This window comes from Emys orbicularis, chromosome 8 (genome assembly GCF_028017835.1).
Source record: "Emys orbicularis isolate rEmyOrb1 chromosome 8, rEmyOrb1.hap1, whole genome shotgun sequence".
In the NCBI taxonomy this organism is placed as follows: domain Eukaryota; kingdom Metazoa; phylum Chordata; order Testudines; family Emydidae; genus Emys; species Emys orbicularis.
Window position 1 is genome coordinate 31,113,219 of NC_088690.1, and position 26,047 is coordinate 31,139,265.

A 26,047-nucleotide genomic window follows, 5' to 3' on the forward strand; every position below is an offset into this window, starting at 1 on the left:
GATAAAACTAACACGCCTTGCCTGGCTGTTTACTTACAAGTTTGAAATATGAGAGACTTGTTCAGAAAGATTTGGAGAGCCTGGATTGATGTCTGGTCCCTCTTAGTCCCAAGAGCGAACAACACCCCAAAACAAAGAGCACAAACAAAAGCCTTCCCCCCACCAAGATTTGAAAGTATCTTGTCCCCTTATTGGTCCTTTGGGTCAGGTGTCAGCCAGGTTACCTGAGCTTCTTAACCCTTTACAGGTAAAAGGATTTTGGAGTCTCTGGCCAGGAGGGATTTTATAATATTGTACACAGGAGGGCTGTTACCCTTCCCTTTATAGTTATGACAGCATCCCTATTGGACCAAAATGGGACACATTCTCTCAGCTTAGAGCTGCAAATTTAAGCAAATAAGAGATGTGATTTGGTAAAAGACATTTTTTTTGTTAACTGATAGAGATTTTATCATATTAAAGAGTTTAAAATGTTCATAAATATTAATAAAAATATATCGGTTCTGATGGCACAAGATTAGACTGTGATGAATGTGTCCTCTCAGATCAGCTGATTATATAAACAAACCACTACTAGTGGCTGGTGCCGGATCACGTGCACATTGAAAGGTAGAGCATTGTTACATTTTAGTGTCTTTATAGTTTTATGTCTAGCTGACTAAGGAATTTTTTATGTGTGAGAATTCCTCATTATTATCTTCATATGGTGGCTAAAAGAGGTGACTGGTTGGTTGGTTGAACCCTAGCTTGGTAGCTTGGCCATCTCCATAGGCTTTCGTAGTCTATAGGCCCAGATTCAAGGTGAAAATTTGTGAGGACAATCTTGTACAGTGAGTTTCGTGAGGACACACGTTTGAAACTTTTGGACATTATCCCTCTGTCTGTATCTGTGTCTGTGTTTACTATATATATGTCATCCCTTTGTCTTCAGCTCAGCCTGTTATATTACACCTTGCATGCTTGAGTTTTGATTCAGTGATAAGGATAATAACCTGACTGTTTCATTTTGTGTTCTTAATTAGTATTCCTTCGTTTTAAGTCTTATCAGCATTTATATACCATTCAGCATTTGTGTACATGTTTACAGAAGAAGATTTCAAGGGTTGATAAGCTACCTATTTACAGCAGAATATTTCAAGTGTGGATAGGCTACATAGGTTCAATGTCTTCCTTGTCATCATTGACTCTATTCAGTCAGGTGTTACACGTCGATTTGAGTCACTGTGACTAATTTGTACCCTTTTTGGGTTTCTTTGGCCGTACAACAGACTGAGTAATGAAGATCTGCTTTCTGCAGCTGAACAATTTCAGCAACAGTACAACAAAGAAATCTCAAAAGATCTCAGTGACGAGGTCATCTTCCTCAAATGAATATATTTCAAGAACTTTAAATTGGATTGCAAGCCAAAGGAATTGCTTCAAGAAATACTTGAACTTGGACTCTCTGGGGTGTTTCCTAATGTCACAATTGCATTGCATATTTTTGTCAGTTTGCCTGCATCAGTGGCTTCAGGTGAACGCAGCCTCAATGTGTTGAAGCAGGTAAAGAGCTATCACTGTTCAACTACAAAAACAACGAGGAGTCCGGTGGCACCGTAAAGACTAACAGATGCAAGAAGTGGGTTTTGTACCCCCAAAAGTTTATGCCCTATGCCCGACTTGCTCTTAGCAACACAACCATAAGCTTACAGTACTGGAAAACTTGCCACATGCACTTTATTAAAAACAGTTTAACTTAATTAAGCACACTGTAATGGTGATGGACTATATTTGCACTAAAGAAGTAGCGCTATAGAAAAATTTTTGATTGATTGACAGAATGATGCAAATAATATATTTTTTTTAATTTGTCAACATTTTATTGGAAATTTCTATGAAGAAGTATTGAAACAAGGATTTGTTTTTAATTAAAAGCAATTTTTCTGGCTTTTTTGGATGCAAAATCAGTAATAATGTCATCATATGACAAAGACAAAGTGATGTCTTGTTCGATTGCAAGAATAGCACCGATTTTGCATGTGGCAACATTGATGACAATGTAGTCAATTCTTCATACAGTTCAAGTCCATTTAAATCAAAACTATCACCGTGCTTCAGGAGGCTTTCTAGGTTCTTGTACTTTGTCATTTGCTGCTCTTGTTTTCCTAGTTCGTTGAATTTAGTTATGTCATACAAAAATCCAAACTGTTCATGGTGTACTCGTTAGATATTAAACCTTTCATCAATAGCAGATATTGCTTTATCCATCACAACATTAAAAAATTCAACCTCAAATTTCTTTTCTGGATCCTCTATGGGCTCATCTGCTTCTTCATATTCCACTTGCCGTTTTTTCCTTGAAACTCGTGTCACGTTCAGATATGGAAATTTTGGTTCTACACCGAGTGTCTGTGCAAGCTCTCTCACTGTAACCTGTGCTTCTTTGAATCCATTTTCTCTGTATTTCACTAAAAAGTCTTGTGTGTTGTTTAGTAAGGTAAGTGTTGAATCAAGCTGCATCATTGGACTCTGCATTATTTTGCTTACACTTGAGATTTTAACAAGAATGTCATACCAGATTACGACAGATGTTAGAAACTTGAAACTGGATATTTCAGAGGCCAATGACTGTGCTTCACTTTTAGTTTTTGGATCTCTGGCTTCTTCCGAAATAGCAACCAGTGCTTCGTAATCTTCCTCAGATTGATATCTCAACGTTTTTGCACTTTCTACTCTGCTTTCCCAGCGTGTCTCAGATATAGGCTTAATGGTAATATCATTGACATGTGCTTTGAATATTTGCCATCGTTGAGTGGAAGCTGAAAAGAGCACGTAAATGAGTTGCAGCAAACCAAAAAAAGAAATAGCTTCTACAGAAGACTTGGCCATATCACATAAAATCAAATTAAGCCTGTGGCATGCACACAGAACAGAAAAGGCTCATGGATTTTCTGCCAGCAATCTAGTTTACACACCAGAAATGCATCCTCTCATATTGGCACCATTATCATAGCCTTGTCATCTAATATTTATTACGTACAATTCCATTCATTTTAGTTCATCAAGGAGAGCTTGAAGAAGTCCAAAACCTGTAGTGTCCTCTACTTCTAAAAATGTGATAAACTATTCATTAACTGTAATCTGTGCTGAATCACTAATGTTGACAAATCTCACTACTAACGACATCTGTTCTTGATGACTTATGTCCGGAGTGCAATCTAGAATTACGGCAAAATATTTTGCCAAAGTAACCAATGAAACAATTTTGTCTTTCACTTTATCAATCATTAGCATGATCAGTTCATTTTGAATTTTTGGTCCCAAATAGAGGTCATGTATTTCATTTTCAGTTACTCTTCACTCATCACTGAGACAAATTTTTCCAGCAGTTGTACAAGGCCCCCAAAATTTTTTGGACCTGGAATAATTTCTCAACACTTCCTCTAAAAGCAAGATTGTTTGTTGATAGATATTCAACAATAAATAATAGACGTTCAAGAACACGACGCCAATGCTGCTTCTCTGACTCCAGCAATCTTTGATATCACATGCTAGTACAGTCTCAACTGTTGTAATTTCTTGTTTTGTGTCTGCATCTGTTTCAAATGATTGTTCCGTGTGTTGTTGCATTTCTTGAGCTTCGTCTGCATAAAAATTTTCTTCGGCAGTTACTTGATGATCTCGATCAACTTCGTTGTTTTCATGACGTACAAACTTAAGTATAGAACCCTTCTGTGCTTGTATAGCTAATCCTATTTCATCTTTCCGTTTTCTCTTTTGTGACCCGGAAAGTTGTTTTCGATATGACATAACTTATAAGGGTGTTTTTTAAAGAAATAACTGTTAAAATTATTATCAGATTATCAGAAATGTTATTTAAAATAATTAATATAGGATAGCCGTGAGCCTGTGACCTTGAGCTAGTGTAAAGAGACCTCACAAGGCGCTCCACCCTGACTGAGACACAGTAGAGCTGGAAACCCATTTTTACAAAGCCATTTTTAGTTTTAAATGTATAGTGGGCATCAGTCTTAATGTTAGTTACATCTCTATATCAACCTTATACTGTAAATAGATCAACGGCATTATCCAGTTTAATAAGCTGGGTTTCCAAGCAGTGGCAAAACATAACCCTAGTTTTATTCCTAGGTAAAGCACAAAGTGACCAAAATGAAGTCAGCACAGAATCATCTCATCTAGCATAGAAATGTCACAGAAGTCCTAGTGTGCCTTATTTTTGTTTGGAAAGACATTAGCAATAGCAGCACATTTTGGGCACTGCCAGAAATACATGATAAATCACTGCCTCTAAAGTTCCATCAAAAATTGACATTTTCACAGCTCTAGGATGATCTGCTGCACAGATTCTTCACAAGGACGTGTCCCTGGCCTTTTAAACTCATATTAACCATGTATTTACTTTATGGAAGTTGGACAAAACATTGTGAAAATGTAAGACATTGGCTGCCCAACCTCTGGGCCGGCAAAAGCTATACTGACTCACTGGGAAAAAAAGAAAGAGAATCTTAGTACAACATATGGTCACTCTACACCAGGGATCGGCAACCTTCCAAAAGTGGTGTGCAGAGTCTTCATTTATTCACTCTAATTGAAGGTTTCGTGTGCCAGTAATACATTTTAATGTTTTTAGAAGGTCTCTTTCTATAAGTCTATAATATATAACTAAACTATTGTTGAATGTAAAGTAAATAAGGTTTTTAAAATGTTTAAGAAGCTTCATTTAAAATTAAATTAAAATGCAGAGCCCCCCGTACCAGTGGCCAGGACCCGGGCAGTGTGAGTGCCATTGAAAATCAGCTCACGTGCCGCCTTTGGGATGCGTACCACAGGTTGCCTACCCCTGCTCTATACACTAGTAAGGTGATGAGCATATTACAGTTGTTGGAAGGCTCTATTTAGCAGTAACAGGGCTATAGGAAAGCCAGTCAACATTTTTTGTTCCTCTAATGAAAACTGGCCCACTCCCTGCCCCAAACCAAACTTGTCACAAATAATTGTCAACAACTTAATTTTCTGTTTTTGGCTAAGATATTGATTTTTTTTTTTAAATATATATATATTGAAATTGGATTCAGGATTGTTAGCAAGCATTTTTGGCAAACAAAGTTGTTAAATGACAACACAGTCCTGCTTTCATGCTTGGCTCACCCCCAGCCTGCTGGTCCAACAGCTGCAGTAGAGGAGGAGATAGGTGGAAAGCTGCAGGACCCCAAAATCCACCTCTTGGGCAGGGCCGGCTTTAGCAAGAGTGGGGCCCGATTCCTGGGGGCGGGGCTTGCTGCAAGCCCCGCCCCCAGGAATCGAGCCGCGCTCCGGCTGGGGTTGCCGGGCTTGGGTCCGGCCCGGAGCCGCGCCGCGCCGCGCCGCGGGGGCCGCGCCGGGCCGGGGCCGGGGCCGGTGCCGCGCCGCGGGGACCGGGCCAGGGCCGGGGCCGCGCCGCGCCACGGGGACCGGGCCGGGGCCGGAGCCGCGCTGCGGGGACCGGGACGGGGACGGGGCCGGAGCCGCGCCATGGGGGCCGGGCTGGGGCCAAGCTGGGCCAGAGCCGCTGGGGCCTGCGTGCTCGGCCGGAACGGGCCGCGCCTCCCCGGAGCCCTTCTCGCTCCCCCCGCCACCCCAACTTACCTGGTGCTGCCTGCCCGCCCCTGCTTCTTTTCAGACTTCCCGCGAATCTCTGATTCGCAGGAAGCAGGGGAGGGGGCGGAGCGTTCAGGGGAGGGGAGGAGGGGGAAGTGAGCTGAGGGCGGGGTGGAGAGCTGCAGCGCGGGGCCCAATTCAGCCGAATCGGCTGAATCGGCCTAAAGCCGGCCCTGCTCTTGGGTTGCAGAGTGGCAACATCAACAGCAAACCCTCAGGTCCGATCACACTCCACTGGGCACCACCGCCAGCCCCACGGACCATGGTGAAGTTAGCACAGCATCTGATCTCAGGGATGGGGCACCCATGGATCCACAGCAGCTCATCCTGCCCTGCGCAGCTCCCTCCAGATGAGATGGATCACTGCCAGCCCGGGGGAAAGACGCCCTCACCAGCTAGGGTGACCAGATGTCCTGATTTTATAGGGCCAGTCCTGATATTTGTGGCTTTGTCTTATATAGGCACCAATTACCCCCCACCTAGGGTGACCAGACAGCAAGTGTGAAGAATCAGGATGGGGTGGGAGGTAATAGGAGCCTATATAAGAAAAAGACCCCAAAATTGGGACTGTCCCTATAAAAGTGGGACATCTGGTCATCCTGCCCCAATCCCCTGTCCTGATTTTTCACACATGCTATCTGGTCACCCTATCCCCAGCCCAGCCAGCAGTGTGTGAGCATTCCAATCCAGCCCCTGTTGCTTGGACTGGCTGCCGAGGAAGTGAGTCACTTTCAGCTTCACTTCCTCCGCATGCAGCCAGCAAACCCTCCCAAGCAGCTTTACCCAACCAAGCCCTACCGGAGGGGAGGGTGAAGAGAGGGGTGCTCCCTATGGCTAAGAACGGCCCCGCTTCTGTGTAAATAAGCAATTGTATAAATAGCGCTGCTGTGCCATCATTTTTATAACAAAAAATTGTGGGGAACGGGACAATGAGGGTGTTTAAGAGCTTGGTTCTTTTATTTCTAGTACCTGTGGTGAGAGGTTCTATGGTACAGCTGAAAAATGGTGGCTATGAGGATATTGTTATTGCAATTAACCCTGAGTTACCAGAAGATCACAATATCATTAGAAACATACAGGTAAGAACATTTGTATATTTGTCATTCAGTGATATTCAGACTTCCAGGTTATTTCAACCTCTAGATTAGCAGCAATCTTAAAAGACCAGTTCCAGCCCCCATTAATGTCAAGCGTTTTTTTTTTTTTTTTTTTTTCATTTTCATTTTCATGGAAACTAGATCAATTCTATGGTTACTAAATTTGTTCTTAGCTTGAATTTTTATTCAAGTGCTGCTGTTAATGAAATGAGTGTACTCATCTCTTGAAGCTTAACAGGAATATTATGGCTCAGGGTCAGGCTGATTCTATGTATCACCTCCTTCTTAATTACTTCTTTCCAAAACATGAGTATCTTAGACTAGAGAATCTCCAGAACATGGATATTTAATTACCAATTACTGCACCTCCATTACAATGTTTGCCATTTGCTTTTATCCCTCCTTTCTTCCTGTCCTTGCAGGTATTCACTGTATTCTTATGTAGGAGCAGGATTTTATAATTGTACTTGAGAATTAATGTATGATTTGATTTCATCCTGCCAGCCACCCTTTTTGAATAGCAGAAAGGAATGACCCTCGGGGACATTGGTAGAAATGCATCTGACAGACTGCCTTTTCTTGCTCAACATAAAAATTGCTGTATACCTTTGAAGGTCTCTGTAAAAGATTGTTTGTGTGAATGAGGAATATATGCATGAGGAAAAGATAAGGTATGAAGGCCATTGTTATAGCCAGATGGTCAAGGAAGAAGGAGCGAAGAGATTTAATGACACCGGAGAACCATCAATGTGCATCCATAATTAAGGAAGGGCAGATTGACGACCCTGAGGTGAAGGCTAGCACTCCTAAGGACAGGACAATTGATTAAATCAAACCCAGGACTGGATGACCCACACGAAGGTGTATTGCAATGTTTACATGAAAAGATACCACCAATTAAGGAGTAACAGGTCATAAACTGACACAGCAAAATCCATAGACTTCAGCAGAGAACAAGGACTATAAGAACAGGGTGCTTTGCCTGGGGACTTTGGGTTCCTCTTGCCATACTCCAAGAGCATCAGATTGCTACTGACAGACCCTGGCTCCCCTCTGTGACCAATCTGGCTGGCCAATAGATTGATCCAGACTCTGGACTGGTAACTATAAACATCAACTGGCAGGACTGGGTGCATGGTGTGTGTGTATGTGTGTGTTTGTTGAAAAGCATATGCTAACTGCTGTATTCTCAATAAATGCGGCGTTTTCCCCTTCTCCTCTTTAAAGATCCCATGTGCTTCTTAAAAGTATAACATTTTAAACCCCTTGGTGTGTGTATACGTATGGTTGTGTGTGTGTATATATATATATAGTGATATTTCTGTTTTTAGTTATTCTTTAAGTTCTCAAAGTCCCCATGCAGATCTTTGCTCCATGATCTGGTCATTGAGCATTCACTTGCTGTAAAGAGAACAATAAACTGAGGCGGGCATAGCCATTAACTAGTGGCCCCCAAACTACTCAGGAGAGGTGGGGAAGGAGCAAGGAGGACGGGAACAGGAAAATAGTGACAAAGTAGTGCCCACTGTAGAGGCAGGACGAAAGTCGACTCTAATAAAAGGATCCCAGGGAGAAGAAAAAGGAAACCACAGGTTATTACTTACTATTTATCATTTTATTTGATTCACCAAGCACCACAGTACACTTTACAGATTAATGAAAAGGACTGGTCCAGGACTGAACCATTCTTCACCTCAGGCTCATGTAACTTTTTTGAGGAAATTTCATGTTTGGAAGGATCTCTTTCAGGTTTTATTTTAAGGAATAGATTGTGGTTTTTATCATAAGCCCTGAGGAAGGGGCGGTGTATATTTGCACTGTCTTAGGAGCATTCCAGAGTCTTTCAGAGTTACAATTTGGTCTCTCCTTGCTCCATGAGGGAAATAAACTGTCCCAGCCCCTTCCTTGGCCAAGGTTGGTTTCTTTCTATGCCTTCACATACTTAGTGTTACTTTATGTATTTTTCTTTCCTGGCAAGGCTAAACTACTCATTGCCTCTACTGTTCAATTTTTAATTCATAAAACTTTTATTTTCTTTCCCTACCAGGACATGGTCAAAGAGGCTTCTACTTACTTGTTCACTGCTACAAAACAGAGATTTTTTTTCAAGGCTGTAAAAATTATAATTCCTCTGCATTGGCCGCCAAAACCTGAGTATTTAAGTGTGAAAACAGAGTCATATGATAAGGTAAGACTTAGAGCGCTCATTACAAACCAAAAGTATTTTTTGTGTTCATACGCTTACGGCATAGGGTCTTGTCTACAAGGTGGAATAATGCACACTATGGAGGTATGATTTCTAAAACACATTAACGTGTGTCAAGGCTGCTTCCCCACTTTGAACTTTAGGGTACAAACGTGGGGGCCTGCATGAAAACTTCTAAGCTTAACTACCAGCTTAGGTTTGGTCCGCTGCCACCACTCCCAAATCTAATTCCCTTCCCTGGGTAGCCTTGAGAGACTCTTCACCAATTCCCTGGTGAATACAGATCCAAACCCCTTGGATCTTAAAACAAGGAGAAATTAACCATCCCCCCTCCTTCCTCCCACCAACTCCTGGTGCATCAAGATCCAACCCCCTTGGATCTAAAAACAAGGAGAAATTAACCATCCCCCCTCCTTCCTCCCACCAACTCCTGGTGCATCAAGATCCAACCCCCTTGGATCTAAAAACAAGGAGAAATTAACCATCCCCCCTCCTTCCTCCCACCAACTCCTGGTGCATCAAGATCCAACCCCCTTGGATCTAAAAACAAGGAAAAATCAATCAGGTTCTTAAAAAGAAGGCTTTTAATGAAAGAAAAAGGTAAAAATCATCTCTGTAAAATCAGGATGGAAAATAACTTTACAGGGTAATCAAACTTAAAGAGCTCAGAGGACCCCCCTCTAGCCTTAGGTTCAAAGTACAGCAAACAGAGATAAACACTCCAGCAAAAGGCACATTTACAAGTTGAGAAACCAAAGATAAACTAACACGCCTTGCCTGGCTGTTTACTTACAAGTTGGAAATATGAGAGACTTGTTCAGAAAGATTTGGAGAGCCTGGATTGATGTCTGGTCCCTCTTAGCCCCAAGAGCAAACAACCCCCAAAACAAAGAGCACAAACAAAAGCCTTCCCCACACCAAGATTTGAAAGTATCTTGTCCCCTTCTTGGTCCTTTGGGTCAGGTGTCAGCCAGGTTACCTGAGCTTCTTAACCCTTTACAGGTAAAAGGATTTTGGAGTCTCTGGCCAGGAGGGATTTTATAATATTGTACACAGGAGGGCTGTTACCCTTTCCTTTATAGTTATGACACGCCCCCCAAATCACAGATAGTGTTGGACAGCCGGTTCCACACTGGCTGTGATTTCTTCCTGGAGCTCTAGGAGAAAACAGAGTTAATAAGACACATGCACCTTTAGGCATACTACTGATTATATTAAAAACTAACAATATGTTTCACTTTCCAAGAACAATGTTTAACCAGTTGATTCTGGAAAACTTTCCCGGGAGAGTGCATCAGCCACTTTGTTAGAAGCTCCTGAAATGTGTTGTATTTCAAAATCAAAATCTTGGAGAGCTAAACTCCACCGAAGAAGTTTTTTGTTATTCCCCTTGGCGGTATGAAGCCACTGTAGCGCAGCATGGTCTGTTTGTAGTTGGAAACGCCGTCCCCAAACATATGGGCATAGCTTTTCCAGCGCGTACACAATGGCGTAGCATTTCTTTTCGCTGATTGACCAGTGGCTTTCCCTCTCAGACAGTTTCTTGCTGAGAAACATGACAGGATGGAATTCTTGATCCGGTCCTTCCTGCATTAAAACTGCTCCCACGCCCCGCTTGGACGCATCTGTGGTTACTAGGAACGGTTTGTCAAAGTCTGGGGCCCTTAGCACAGGGTCAGACATGAGTGTCGCCTTAAGCTGGTTAAAGGCCTTTTGACACTCATCAGTCCACTGAACTGCATTTGGCTGTTTCTTTCTGGTTAGGTCTGTCAGCGGGGCGGCGATTTGGCTGTAGTGTGGTACAAATCGCCTATAATATCTGGCCAAGCCTAAGAAGGATTGGACCTGTTTCTTTGACTTTGGAACCGGCCACTTTTGGATAGCATCCACTTTGGCCTGTAGGGGATTTATAGTTCCTTGACCCACCTGGTGCCCCAGGTAAGTCACTCTGTTGTGGCCTATTTGACACTTTTTAGCCTTAACAGTTAGTCCTGCCTGCCGGATGCACTCGAAGACTTTTTCCAGGTGCTCCAGGTGCTCTGTCCATGAATCAGAAAAAATGGCCACATCATCGAGGTAGGCAACTGCAGATTCTCCCAATCCCGCTAGGAGACCATCTACACGTCTTTGGAAGGTGGCGGGTGCATTTCGCAACCCGAAAGGGAGTACATTGAATTCATACACCCCTGCCTGGGTGACGAAGGCTGACCTTTCCTTAGCGGGTTCATCTAGTGGTACTTGCCAGTACCCTTTGGTTAAGTCTAAAGTAGAGATGAATTGGGCATGTCCCAATTTCTCCAATAGCTCATCTGTGCGTGGCATTGGATAGTTGTCAGGACGAGTTACAGCATTTAGCTTACGGTAGTCCACGCAAAAGCGTATTTCCCCATCTGGTTTGGGAACTAGAACCACTGGAGATGCCCATGCACTGTTAGAGGGGCGGATTATACCCTTCTGTAGCATGTCCTGGATCTCCCTTTGTATAGCAGTTTGGGCATGAGGTGACTCCCGGTAGGGTGGGGTTCTAATTGGGTGAGCATTACCTGTGTCAATGGAGTGGTATGCCCGTTCGGTCCGTCCTGGAGTGGCTGAGAAAATTGGTGCAAAGCTTGTGCACAGCTCCTTGATCTGCTGTCGCTGTAGACGTCCAAGGGTCGCGGAGAGGTTCACCTCTTCCACGCCACCATCCCTTTTTCCTTCGTAGTAGACACCTTCAGGCCACTCCGCGTCATCTGTTTTCTGGGCTGTAAACTGGCAAACGTTTAATTCTCTGGAATAAAAGGGCTTAAGAGAATTAACATGGTATACCTTAGGCTTTATGTTGGAGGTGGGGGAGGCTATGAGATAGTTAACAGCTCCTAGGCGCTCCTGGACCGTGAATGATCCTTCCCACGACGATTCCATTTTATGGTCCTGGAGTGCCTCTAAGACCATGACTCGGTCTCCTACTTTGAAGGACCGTTCTCTGGAATGTTTATCATACCAGGCCTTTTGCTCTTCCTGAGCATCCTTTAGGTTTTCTTTAGCAAGGGCTAAAGAGTGTCGGAGGGTGCTTTGTAGGTTGCTTACAAAGTCTAGAATGTTAGTTCCTGGAGAAGGCGTAAACCCCTCCCATTGCTGCTTCACCAACTGTAATGGCCCCTTAACCTCGCGGCCATACACAAGTTCAAATGGTGAAAACCCTAAACTGGGATGTGGTACAGCCCTGTAGGAAAAAGCAACTGCTGCAACACTAGGTCCCAATCATTGGAGTGTTCATTTACGAATTTACGTATCATGGCCCCCAAAGTTCCATTAAACCTCTCCACCAGGCCATTGGTTTGATGATGATAAGGGGTGGCAACCAAGTGATTCACCCCATGAGCTTCCCACAGGTTTTTCATGGTCCCTGCCAGGAAATTAGTTCCCGAATCTGTAAGGATGTCGGAGGGCCAACCTACCCTGGCAAAAATGTCTGCTAATGCCTGGCACACACTTTTAGCCTTGGTGTTGCTTAAGGGTACTGCTTCCGGCCATCGGGTAGCAAAATCCATGAAAGTCAGTATGTACTGCTTTCCTCTGGGTGTCTTGTTTGGGAAAGGACCCAGAATATCCACAGCTACTCGCTGAAATGGGACCTCAATTATGGGTAGTGGCTGGAGAGGGGCTTTAACCTGGTCTTGGGGCTTTCCCACTCGTTGGCACACCTCACAAGACCGGACATAATTAGTAACGTCCTTGCCCATTCCCTCCCAGTGGAAGGACTTCCCCAACCAGTCTTTGGTTCTGTTCACCCCAGAATGGCCACTGGGATGATCATGGGCTAAGCTCAAGAGCTTTACCTGATACTTAGTGGGAACTACCAACTGTCTTTGAGGATGCCAGTCTTCCTGGTGCCCACCAGAAAGAGTCTCCTTGTATAAAAGTCCTTGTTCTACAACAAACTGGGATCGGTTAGAAGAGCTGAGAGGTGGTGGGGTGCTCCGTGCCACCGCCCAAGCTTTCTGAAGGCTGTCATCTGCTTCCTGCTCGGCCTGGAACTGTTCCCTTGATGCTGGAGACATCAGTTCCTCCTTGGACTGTGGACTGGGGCTTGGTCCCTCTGGAAGCAATGCAGGTGCTGGGGCTGTTTCCATTGACTGTGAACCGCTGTCCGCTGGTGCACTATGTGGTATTTCAGGCTCTGGCTGAGCCTCTTGGGTAGGGTTATCTGCTGCTTCTGCCAGTTCAGGCTCGCTGGTGCCCTCTGGCGTTGGAGTGGTAGACGGGTTTGCAAGCGCCGGACTCAGTGCTAGCAATGGTTCTGGTGCTGGTTGCGTTGCCAGTTCCGGTTCTGGGACTGGCTTTGGCTGGGTCTCTGGGATTGGATCCACTACGGCTGTTGCAGTCGTTGGCAGGGGATCCGGTTCCACCACCTTTGTTTGGGTCTCTGGTAACACAGACGGGGCCCTGGTGGATGGCTCAGGAACAGGGATGGGGGTGAAAGCTTGCTTAGCCTGGCTGCGGGTGACTATTCCCACCCTCTTGGCTAGCTTCACATGTTTGGCCAAGTCTTCCCCCAGCAGCATGGGGATGAGATAATTGTCATAGATTGCAAAAGTCCACATTCCTGACCAGCCCTTGTACTGAACATGCAACTTGGCTATAGGCAAGGTTACAGACTGTGACATGAAGGGTTGAATTGTCACTGGAACCTCCGGGTTGATGAGTTTGGAGTCCACTAGGGATTGGTGGATAGTTGACACTTGTGCCCCAGTGTCCCTCCAAGCGATAACCTTCTTTCCACCCACTCTCAAGGTTTCCCTTCGCTCTGAGGGTATGAGAGAGGCATCTGGGTCTGGGGATCTTTGGTGTGATTGTGGTGTAATGAACTGTAATCGGTTGGAGTTCTTGGGGCAGTGAGCCTTTATATGTCCCAGTTCATTACATTTAAAACATCGCCCTGCTAAGGTATCACCAGGGCGATGTTGGTTGGTGGAGACTGGAGTGGTGGGGTGAGAAGGCGTCTGGGGTTTCCCTTGGGATGTGGGTGGGGCCTTGGGTTGTCCCCGGTGATAAGGTTTTGTTTCGGCTTGCCCCTTCTGATATTCGCTACTCGTTTTTTTCTTTTCTGCCACCTCCACCCATTTGGCTCCAATCTCCCCCGCCTCGGTTACAGTTTTGGGCTTCCCATCTAGGATGTACCTTTCTATTTCCTCAGGAACACCCTCTAAAAACTGCTCCATTTTTACTAGGGAAACCAGATCTTCCAGAGATTTAACATTTGCTCCTGATACCCAGGCATCACAATTTTTGTCAATGTGGTAGGCATGTCGGGTAAATGACACGTCTGGTTTCCACCTTAGGGCTCTGAACCGCCGACGGGCATGCTCGGGTGTTAGCCCCATTCTGAGTCTGGCCTTGTTTTTAAAAAGTTCATAACTGTTCATGTGTTCCTTAGGCATTTCAGCCGCCACCTCTGCTAAGGGTCCACTGAGCTGCAGCCTCAGCTCTACCATGTACTGGTCTGTAGTGATGCTGTATCCAAGGCAGGCCCTTTCAAAATTTTCTAAGAAGGCCTCAGTATCATCGCCTGCCTTGTAGGTGGGGAATTTTCTGGGATGGGAAGTGGTACCTGGAGAGGGGTTGCTAGGATTGGCTGGTATATCCGGCCTAGCCCTTGCTAATTCCAGTTCATGCTTCCTCTCTTTTTCCCTCTCCTCCATCTTTTTTTCTTCAGCTGCTTGCTCGAGTTTTTTTAATTGAAGCAGTCTCTGATGTTTTTTTTCATTTTCTTCTGCTTCTAGTCTGGCCAGTTCTAGTTTATTAGCTACTTCTTTGGTAGTCATTTTCCTGTTTTCTTGTGCTGGGCCACACCCCTCTGCAGTTGACTGAAACTGGGATGCACTCAGCTCAGGCTGCTGCTGAGGTAACAGAGACTTTCTAACTAGCTATCCCCGAGAGGTAGAAAGAAAAAAAACAATTCAGCTTGTAAATTCCTTTTACCAGCTGTTTGCTCACTGATTGAACCCTTCTCTTAACAAAGACCCTTGTAAAAAAAAAAACTTAACACCTCTGCCTTCAGGCAAGGAGAGATAAGATATGCATCTACCTTCCGCTCTGCTTTCCAAGCAGCTAGAAAGGAGAAAAAAAAAATCTTACTGGCTTTTGGTTTTAAATGATCCCACCGCTCTGCCACCATGTCAAGGCTGCTTCCCCACTTTGAACTTTAGGGTACAAATGTGGGGGCCTGCATGAAAACTTCTAAGCTTAACTACCATCTTAGATCTGGTCCGCTGCCACCACTCCCAAAGCTAATTCCCTTCCCTGGGTAGCCTTGAGAGACTCTTCACCAATTCCCTGGTGAATACAGATCCAAACCCCTTGGATCTTAAAACAAGGAGAAATTAACCATCCCCCCTCCTTCCTCCCACCAACTCCTGGTGCATCAAGATCCAACCCCCTTGGATCTAAAAACAAGGAAAAATCAATCAGGTTCTTAAAAAGAAGGCTTTTAATTAAAGAAAAAGGTAAAAATCATCTCTGTAAAATCAGGATGGAAAATAACTTTACAGGGTAATCAAACTTAAAGAGCTCAGAGGACCCCCCTCTAGCCTTAGGTTCAAAGTACAGCAAACTGAGATAAACACTCTAGCAAAAGGTACATTTACAAGTTGAGAAAACAAAGATAAACTAACACCCCTTGCCTGGCTGTTTACTTACAAGTTTGAAATATGAGAGACTTGTTCAGAAAGATGTGGAGAGCCTGGATTGATGTCTGGTCCCTCTTAGTCCCAAGAGCGAACAACCCCCAAAACAAAGAGCACAAACAAAAGCCTTCCCCCCACCAAGATTTGAAAGTATCTTGTCCCCTTCTTGGTCCTTTGGGTCAGGTGTCAGCCAGGTTACCTGAGCTTCTTAACCCTTTACAGGTAAAAGGATTTTGGAGTCTCTGGCCAGGAGGGATTTTATAGTACTGTACACAGGAGGGCTGTTACCCTTTCCTTTATAGTTATGACAACGTGTTGCTCATTAATTGATCCTTGTAGACCCTGCTGGTGTGTACTAAATATTCCCTGATGCACTTTAACGTAGTGCTGCACTTTAGAAATCTCCCCCCGTAGTGCGTGTTACCGCACCGTGTAGACAAGCCCTAAGTTTTTCCAATAACGAGGGAATATAAATTGCTCTTTTTAGAATTTTTATTGCCCTCTAGTGCCCAGTCCTGCAGTCCTTACCCAGGGAAACAATCAATGGGAGTGTTCCGTGAGTAAAAGCTGCAGGATGAGCCCATTCAGGAGAATCATCTGCCACCCTCCATTTCCTGCTGCTCTTTAAACAAGGGCTTTTTTATTTTCAGGCAGATGTTATCGTGGCTAATCCTTTCTTGAAGTACGGAGATGATCCCTACACGCTGCAATATGGAAGATGTGGGGAAAAGGGACGATACATTCATTTCACTCCCAACTTCCTGTTAAATGACACTTTGATTAACATCTATGGATCACGAGGTAGCACTATCTATTGGACCTTAATTTTCTGCTTTTGTTGTTATAAATATGCAATGGCCGAGATTTTGCAAGGTGACTAGTGATTTGAGATGCCTCCGTTTTGGTTGCCCAATCTGCGAAACTTTAAAAAGAGCCTCTTTTTTCACACAGTGTTGAACATCAAGCTCCCTGGATGAGTCTTAAGTTGAACACTCAGAAATGGGGGCACCTAAACTGACCAGTCTCTTGAAAATACTGGCTAATAATTTTACAGTAAATGAAGGTTGTTTTTCCTCGTAAATCATTGCTTTGACTTGGAAATAATCTATATCCTAACATTACAGTGCCGAAAACTAATCTGAGAGTTGCAGTGGGCGTAACCTGGTGAGCATGTAGGTAAAACCAGTCCCAGAGGATTCTAGAATAGACCAAACTCTCATGAGTGGATCCTCCTCTGAGGACATGAAGGTTTTTATTGGAACTTCTGAAAGTCACATTTGCCCAACTACCCTTCTTGTAAGTGTACATTCACAAGGAATTAACAATATTCCCATTTTGATTTCAACAGCATGTTTTTTGACTCCATGGGCATTGCCTATGTGAGGCCATTCATAAGCAAATAAAAAAGCCCCAATAGAGACCTCTCAGTTTTGTGCAGTGTAATCTGCTGTTATTAACAATGACTTTCTCCTATGCCCATTTAACCAATATACTGTCCAATTTATTTATCTCTGTTCCATGCACAAGTTAGAATCAATCATTTATGTGTTTCTTTTAAAACAGAGCTATGTCAAAACCAGTCCCTCAAATCTGAACCCTGGTAAATGTGCAAGGTTATTTGGATTCAAATCCAAGACAAACCTGCATGAGCTTGGATCAAAAATTTAGAGGTTTGTTGGCCTAAAATGGTGGAAATCTCACAAGAACGGTCTTTCTCATCAGATTTCTGGCAGTTTGGGACAAAAATCTCCTTAGAATAATTCATTGGATTCTAGTAAAGTCAAATACAAACCCAAATTCTAGCCGGGGGAAGCATTGAACTGAAATCTTGAATTCTGATTTAAACTTAATCTGAGCTGAGCTCTGCTTCCTTGGCCCATCTTTAGTTGAAGGCTTTAGTTAGACAACATGATATACATTCTCCATGTCAATGGCTTTACCAACACCTGCAAGAAAGGGATTAGATTGTCTTGGTGAGATAGTTTGGTTTTCTGCAAAAGTATTCTGGTTGTCTAACCTTTTACACTTTATCCGCCTTCAACTATCTACATAATCCTTAGTTTTACCCTGAACTGAAGTTAAACTAACTTCTCTATGGTTTTCTAATATACACCTTTTCCTTTGTATTATATAAGAGCCAAGAATTATGATTTTAAAAGTCATGGGTAACATGAGAAACCTTGCTTGATACTTGGAATAGTCAGAAGCTACTGTATGGAAACAGAACTTTACTTTAGGTCTGTTAATATTCTGGGAGGGTTAATCTGAACACAGTGATCTATTTGGGTTTCCAGCCGGATCCCATGGTGAGTCCTGTGTGGGCACAGGGGTATGTCCAAGCAGAGGCGATTGTAGGATTGGGCCTAAATTTGTTTAAATGATCTATGGAAATATAAAGTAAACTGTAAAGTGTTGTATTTAGAATTCACATATGCTCCTGCTCTTCCACAGCTAAAGTTTTTGTCCATGAATGGGCCCATCTTCGTTGGGGAGTATTTGATGAATATAATAACGATGCACCTTTCTATTTGTCTGTAAACTCTGGAAAAGAAACTGTTGAAGCAACTAGGTACCAATGTTTTATATTTTGTCTTCAGCTGATGAAATTTTAAATATCTCAGTGATACTTGTCACATACTGGTTATCTGTGTTCAGTTTGTACTTTGCGCCCCGTGCGAAGAGTTTTGGCAAGTTGTTGTTCATAGGATTAAAAAAGAAGCTTACACAATAATGTTTAACTAACAATATTGCTGTCTACAGATCAGTTTCATTGAATCTTCACTATCATTTTGTAATGTGTCACATTTTTACCACTGAATGAGCTTTTAATTTAGATGCTATTACAGATTTGAGTTCCCGTTCTCTACATTCTGATTTACCCTGGCTTTATCAAATAGCAGTTAGCATGTAGTAAATAAGAATGTTTTCTCAAGTTCCTCGGGGGTGGGGAGGAGATCCTGGAAGTTCCAAAACATTCTTACTAGTTCATGTTTAGTATTATTTAAATATTAAAAAGAGACATGGTCAAAGTACACACCCCATTATTGCCCTGTTTTAGCGCTATTACTATCTTATGATAATGTTCTCTAGATTCTGCATATTTAAGTGGGTTTTTTTAAATGTTCAATTCTGTCAATGAGAAACAAAAAACAGAGTGAGACTGGATATCTCAGTGGGTTTGAAATGGGATACAGAACTTTTCACCTCTCAGGCACTGATCTGAACTGGAACCAGTTTGGTAGTGCCTAAAACTCATTACCATCTGCCAGTCACTTGTTGACCACTGTGAAATGAATTGGTGTTTTCAGTCCAATTCCTAATGGACAAGTATCAACATCACCAAACTTCTGTACTGCAGTTGGCACTCTAATTGCCAGTCACCACTGAAGGAGACTGTGACAGGGCTCCCTGCTCCGCCCTTTCAAACACCGCAAACCGGCTGGACACTTTCCAGGTTTATAAGCATAACTGTGTTATTTATTAGGTCCCTTCCACTAGTACATCAGTACAGCTTTGGGCAGCAACATACGAGTGTACATAAACTTCCCCATAGCCCACTCTCTGGGGTGGCAGAGGGAAAGATCTCCTCATCCTGAGCTTCTGTGTCTCCTGGCATCCTCCCTCTTGCACTTCCTTTCTGCTGCTTAACTGCTCCCAGGTGATGGGTTGATTGCTCTCATTAGCACATCAGCCCTGTGTCTAATTAAGCCATTGAGCACCCATCTCCCAGTTAAGTCCACTCCAGGGGGAATAGCTAGTACCTTTGTGATCAGAGTGTTGGGTCAGCTCTAGCCCTAGAACTCTGTCCCAGAGACAGTGATTGAACGGGCACGGAGAATGTAGTACCCGTTCACCTCAGGAGAGGGTCCTTCATGTCTGGATTGAGGCATATTGATGGACTAGTGGAGGCACTTGCATTGTTATTCTTCACATAAATGTTGTTTCACACACAACCTATAAATAATTTCGTGAGGATGCCTCTGGAAACAAAAAAGACTACCAGTATTTTATTATTGTGACTACTTGTAAATTAGATTGTAAAGTCTTTGGAGCAGAGATGGTGTCTAACATGGGCAGTGGGTATCAAAGGCAGGGGAAGCTAAGCTTACCCAAACTGCCTGCGTGGCCCCACCCACACTCTTCCCCTAGACCCCCTCCTGCTTCCGGCCACACTCTGCTGTGGCTCTTCCTTCTCATGTAGCCGGGACCTTGGGCCAGTGGCTCCGGAACCAGGAGTGACCCGGGGGCCATAGCCCTCCCACTTTTTGAAAGTGGACGGGCCTGGCCGGACCCCACACCTTCGCCTCCTCTTCCCCCCTCAAGCCCCACCCCGTGGTCAGGCCAGCATGGAGTCCAGCTGGGGAGCCCGGGCAGCTGTGGGGAGCCGTGGCAGACCCTCCACCTGCCTGGGGTGCGGGTAGAAGATGGGGGGGGCGAGAGCAACCCCCGAACCATGTCCCCCCCCTGCCCGGCTGCCCGGGGCAAGAGGAGGGTTTCTGACTCCGGGCCAGCTCCCTACAGCTGCCCGCACAGCTCTCCCCAACCCAGCTCTGGCCAGGGGGGGCCTCAGAGTTGCAGTCTGGCCACGGTAAGAGCCGCGCACGCAGGTAAGAGGAGCCACAGACCCTCCACCTGCCCACAGCTGCCCACCCAGCTCTTATAATGGCCAGGCTGTGGCTCTGAGGCCCCACACGCCTGGCAAGAGCCAGGTCGGGGAGAGCTGCGCGGGAAGCTGTGGGGAGCCTGCGTCTCTCCACCTGCCCTGGGTGGGGGCCCTGTGACACGAGCAGGGGCTGCTTCTGCCTCCACCTTGGGTGGGAGCCTCCGGACCTCCCACTCTTGGGAGGGCTTCAGGGCCCTTGTCCCAGGCTGGGGCTAGTGGGGGCCGGCCTGCAGCCAGGGACTCTGGGCGGCTGGAGCCGGTGCTCGTGCCGCCCACCCACCTGGGGATCCAGTGGGGGTGGGGCATGCTGCCTGTCCACCGCGCTGGCGGCCACGCTGAGCTGCCTGCCCACCCGCCTGCCTGCCGCTCTGGGGCTGGGGGGTGGGCTGTGCTGCCCGCCCACTCGGCGCTCCAGGAATGGGGGGGGAGGCCTCTGGGCTCCAGTGGGGGAAGGTGGGCAGGAGGGGCAGGGCCCCACACAGAAGGAATGGGGCGGCCGGGGGGCTAGCCTCCCCAAGTCCATGGTTCACCCACTGCCCATGGTGTCTACTAATGCCAATTGTGTTTGGAGGTTTGGGGCCTACCACGATTCAAATAATAAATAACAGAATATTATTTGTTGATTATATGTGGCTTGTTAGCTAAGCCTCTTTCTATCTCACCTTCCTTCAGATGTTCAGCTGATATCACTGGTAAATATATAGTCCAAAGCTGCACGGGAAACAGCTGCACAACAAGAGAATGTGAATATGATGAACAGACAAAGCTGTATGAAGCTGAATGTAAATTTGTACCAGAAAAAACACAAAATGTCCCAGCATCTATAATGTACATGCAAAGCCTCCCTTCTGTAAGTATTGTTACTGCTTTTTGACCCAATTGGATATTCGGGGTCTTGTGGGTTGTTTCCATTAGGAGAACCTGATATGGAGTAAAGTATTTCTTTGATGCAATCTTGTTAGTTTACAAAGAATATACACAAAGTCCTGTTACTCTGAAGACAGCAGGAATCAAACAACAGGAGGTATTTTCTTTGTTCACAATTCCAAGCCTCTTTCAAGCCATCACTCTGCCCAAAAAACTTTCCCTCTGCTTTCTGAGCAACATTTCCAGTCCTCCCGCCCCATGCCCAACATTTGCTGAAGTATAGTGAGGTGAATCCACTGGTTTTCATTAACCTTCTCATTGCCAGGCCTATTTGCCTCATCACCCACCCATCCGAGGCGTGTGTGAACACACACACACACACACACACACACACACACACACACACAAGATCTTACTTAGGGCACTGCTTTGCCCTGCAGCTCCCCTCTACTGAGAGAAAAAGTCTGCATTTCAGTGAGCAACCCAGTCCTATGCCAGACACAGATGGAGAAGGTCTGGAGAGAGCGATATCACCATGAGTTGGGGGTTGATGTTCTTCATGGCATGGAATCATCGTAGAGGTGCATGGTCCATGACCAGGGTGAATTAATTGCCAAGAAGGTAATATTGGAGTGCCTCCATGGCCCATTTCACAGCTAAGTCCTCTTTTTCTATAATGGAGTAGGCCTCTCTTGGGAACAATTTGTAACTCAGAATGGGATGCTCCTCACTATCAACCACTTGGGAGAAGACAGCCCCATCCAGCTTCAGAAGCATCAGTGTGTAGGAGGAATTTCTTGGTGAAGTCCAGGCTGTATAAAATGGGCTCCCTACAGAGGTGAGCCTTTTGTGGCTGAAAGACCTTCTCACAGGTTTCCGTCCAACGGATCTTTCTCAGGCTGCTGTTCTTGAGCAGATTGTTGAGAAAGGCCACAATAGATGAGAATCCTGATACAAACTGGTAGCAGTATCCTGCCAGCCACTGCCCATGACCTGCTGTGGACACAGACCATGAGAAGTCCCACCTTCATGGGTCTGACAGACGGCAGCCCCATGACTCCTGATTGGCTCCCCATCCTATATAAATCTAAAGGGCATTCCAGGAAGTGTCCAGGGAACAGCATAGATTCTTTGTAGCTGCCATGACGTCTCCCTGCTCCGATCTCAGCTTGATTGGGACTTCACCTTGTGACTTGGCTCCCAAAATGTGACTTGGAACTCTGACCCTTGTACTGACTCTGCCTTGGAACCTGACTATGCACTCCTCAGCTACTGTCTACCTCAGATATTGAACCTGGCCCTTGTTGCTGCTAAGACCACCTAACAGAAGGTTCACATGAGCTACAGATAGGCCTTCCCCAGCTTAGGGACCTTAAGTTGTCAAACACCCCAGTGCAGTTTATTTGCATTTGCTCTTCCTATCCCCTTACTGATCCATGCACCACAATTATTTACAGTTTCAGTTTCTCCTCAGTTCTCTGAGGAGAGGAGAGGGAAGGGATCTCTCTACTCAGTGATCCTTCCTGGTTTTGGCTCTGCTAGTCTGCCTTTCTCTCCCCTGCACTGCCTTCCTGTGCCTTTTTCTATCTCCTGCGTTAATAAGCCAATTTGCTCATTAGTCCTCCCCCAGCCCATTCTAATCCACTAATTAGGCCCTTTCAGGTCCACCCTGGGGGGGAATTAATTGGTGTTTAAGTGTACAAAGCACTGGCTCAGCTGTTGGTTCCCCCGGGTCCTTGAAGACCATTGGGCTCGAGGTGCCTTTGTTCGATCCCGCATTCATTTCCTTTGGGAGATGGATTGCAGCTCCCACTTCTTCTATGCCCTGGAGAAAAAGAAGGGGGCTAAGAAGCATGTCACCTGCCTTTTGGCAGAGGATGGCACCCCTTCACGGATCCGGTGGAGATGCACGTGAGGGCCAAGACCTTCTATTCCAGACTCTTCTCCCTGGTCCAACCCACACCGATGCCTGCAGGGTGCTCTGGGATGGAGTCCTGACGGTCAGTGCAGGTGACCAGGACCGGCTGGAGCTGCCTCTCACTCTGACCGAGTTCTCAGAAGCCCTCCATCAGATGCCCACTAATAAATCTCTGGGTATGGACAGGCTGACTGTGGAGTTCTACCGTGTTTTCTGGGACGTCCTCAATCCGGACCTTGCCATCATCTGGGCTGAGTCCTTAGGAAGTGGGGTGCCTCTCCTGTTATGCAGGCAAGCTGTACTCACCTTGCTACCAAAGAAAGGGGACCTCCGTGACCTTCGGAATTGGCGTCCTGTCTCGCTCCGGAGCATGGACTACAAGGTCACAGCGAAGGCCCTCTTGCTGTGGCTGGGGTCCGTGCTGGCGGATATGGTCCATCCGACCAGACCTACACCGGGCCATCCTATCCTCAACAATCTTTATCTGGTCCGGGACCTCCTCGAGCGTGGGTGTAGGGATGGTCTGTCATTCGCCCTCCTGTCCCTTGACCAGGAGAAGGCGTTTGACAGGGTAGAACATGGTTATCTCCAGGGCACTCTGCGGGCATTCGGCTTCAGGCCCCAGTTTGTGGGTTTTCTCCAGGTCCTGTATGCCTCCATGGAGTGCTTGGTCAGGCTCAACTGGACTCTGACCGAACCTGTCAGCTTCGGGCGAAGGGTGTGTCAAGGATGTCCACTGTCAGGCCAACTGTACACTCTGGCCATTGAGCCCTTCCTCCGTCTCTTCTGTAGGAGGTTAGCAGGGTGGGTGCTCCATGAGCCAGAGTTGTGTGTGGTCCTGTCAGCGTATGCTGATGACATACTCCTCGTGGTCCAGGACCTGGGTGACCTGTCGCAGATTGGCCTCCTCCACTGCAGTCAACTGGGTCAAGAGCTCTGGCCTGGTGGCCGGGGACGGCTGGTAGAGAGTTCCCTCCCACCCGTGCTTCAGGTCATTCGGTGGAGCGTGGGGCCACTGCTCTATCTGGGCATTTACCTTTCTGCCACCCATCCCTCTCCGCTGGAGAACAAGCAAGATTTGAAGGACAGAGTGGCTGAGCGGCTGAGGAGGTGGACAGGACTGCTCCAGTGCTTTTCCCTGTGGGAGAGGGCACTGGTGGTCAACCAGTCAGTACTGACCAGGCTCTGGCACCGGCTCAACACCCTGAGCCCAGCCTGGGATATCCTGGCCTGGCTCCAGAGGTTAGCTCTAGAGTTCTTTTGGTCAGGACTGCTCTGTGTCTCTAGTGGGAGGTTGAGTCTTCCCCTGGAGGAGGAAGGACAGAGCCCGTTCTGCTTTTGCAGTCAGGTCCATCTCCTCTGCCTCCAGGCCCTGCAGAGACTCCTTTATGGTGCAGGTAGTTCAGCATGGAGCACGTTAGCGCATGCCTTCCTTTACCACATCTGAGGGCTCCAATATGACTGGCAGCTCTTTTATCTCCAATGGGTCTTCCACAAGACTTCTACCAGGATCTCCTCCAGACCTGAAAGCTGGTTTTGGTGACCAGGTCTGTGGCGGCCACCAGCAGATCTCCTCACAGAGGCCCTGCTACATAATCCCCAACCTGGTTTGCAGGTGGCGGAGTCCCACTTGGTACACCAGAGGTTGGTCCTGGCAGGAATGACCAGAATTGGAGACCTTTTGGACTATGACCAGGGGGGATTGGATGGATCCCCTGGCGCTTGGCCAGCACAAGGGGCTCTCCACCCCTCATACTTCCCAACGTGTACTCCAGGAGGTGCGGGCAGCCTTATCGCCCGCCTCTCAGTTTTTCCTTGAGCAGATCCTGCAGGAGGGTGCTCACCGCCTGCCCCTCACCCCAGGTCCTCCGGACCTTGTTATCGGTCCTCTGCCCCACGAGCACACACACACACCCCGCGCCACCAGCACAAGTCCTGTAGTTTCTGTGGCACCATGCAGGATCAGGCCCCTAGAGATATCCAATGAGTTTAAAATGGCCACCTTGCCACAGACTTTGCTAACGGAGGCATAATCCCATGCTGTCACTGGGTATAGCCCACAATAGGCAGCCTGTGGTTCTGTCCTGGTCAAGTAGGTGACTGGTAAGACTGCTCAGTGCCACAGCCACCCATTGAAAATTTTCAAGAAAAGTCACTGAATCATCTTCAGGCCCCATCTTCATGAATTGACTGGTACCAGGGCCAAGGCCAGGTCCGTGTCCACCAGACCCATGGCGGAAGCCTGGCCATTGTGAGAGGCTGCAGTGAGGTCACGCCCTGTTGCACCAGCCTTTGTCGCTGTTGCTGCTGAGCAGCTAAGTTTCAAATCCGTTGCTGATGCTGAGTGGCCAGTTGCTGTAGGAGCCACTGTTGCTGCTGGTGTTGCTGGGTGTCCTGCTCCACCATTGATTTCAGTAGTTGCTCCACATGCATATTGCTGGGGAGTCTCTTCCGAGAGTGTTGATTTTTTAAAAAAATGTCCTGACCTCCTCCCTTCCCCTGGTGCTAGATCTGTGCCTGCATTCTCCCACCAGTTTGTTCTGCATGGGCTGCCTCTGTAGTGCCCCCTTGTGGTCCTTCAGGGTATGATTCATCTAGCTACAGGTCTCTGATGATATGTTGCTATGTCTAAGAGGTCCAAAGTAGCATTGCTTTTGCCCTCTGGCCAAGGCTCACTTGAGTCCTACCCCTTCCAAAGGAATCAGGAACAACAAAACAACAACAAAAAACACAACTCAAAACAGAGTTGTCCAATGAAACTTATGTGGAACCCAGCCTTTCTATTCAAGGCTTGTCTCCAAACAGTTCTTGCTTCTGCTGATCCCCCAGGAGCTGGTTGTCCCTTCTAACAGGAGCTTGTCAGGCCGGCAAGCTGGCTCAAACTCTGATCTGCAACCAGGCTTCTCTCTGGAGAAGCGGAGTTCTGCTCTTCTTCCTGGGCAGCCCTGAGTTTAGCTAAGTTTCCTTTAGCTCCTCTCTCTATGCCTGTCA

The 26,047-nt window shown here is 46.3% G+C and overlaps 1 protein-coding gene across 1 annotated transcript in view; it reads left to right on the forward strand.

Annotated features, from left to right (window-relative positions):
- Nucleotides 1-2,333: 2,333 nt before the first annotated feature.
- The window catches only part of LOC135882437 (calcium-activated chloride channel regulator 1-like), a gene marked incomplete at its 5' end in the record, with an annotated part of 48,787 nt that continues 25,073 nt past the window's right edge, over nucleotides 2,334-26,047 (forward strand). Inside the window, 6 exons of the mRNA XM_065409342.1 lie at nucleotides 2,334-2,347; nucleotides 6,572-6,716; nucleotides 8,782-8,922; nucleotides 16,259-16,409; nucleotides 18,060-18,177; nucleotides 20,944-21,121. Coding sequence (XP_065265414.1) covers nucleotides 2,334-2,347; nucleotides 6,572-6,716; nucleotides 8,782-8,922; nucleotides 16,259-16,409; nucleotides 18,060-18,177; nucleotides 20,944-21,121 — 747 coding nt within the window. The remainder of the gene's footprint in view (nucleotides 2,348-6,571; nucleotides 6,717-8,781; nucleotides 8,923-16,258; nucleotides 16,410-18,059; nucleotides 18,178-20,943; nucleotides 21,122-26,047) is intronic.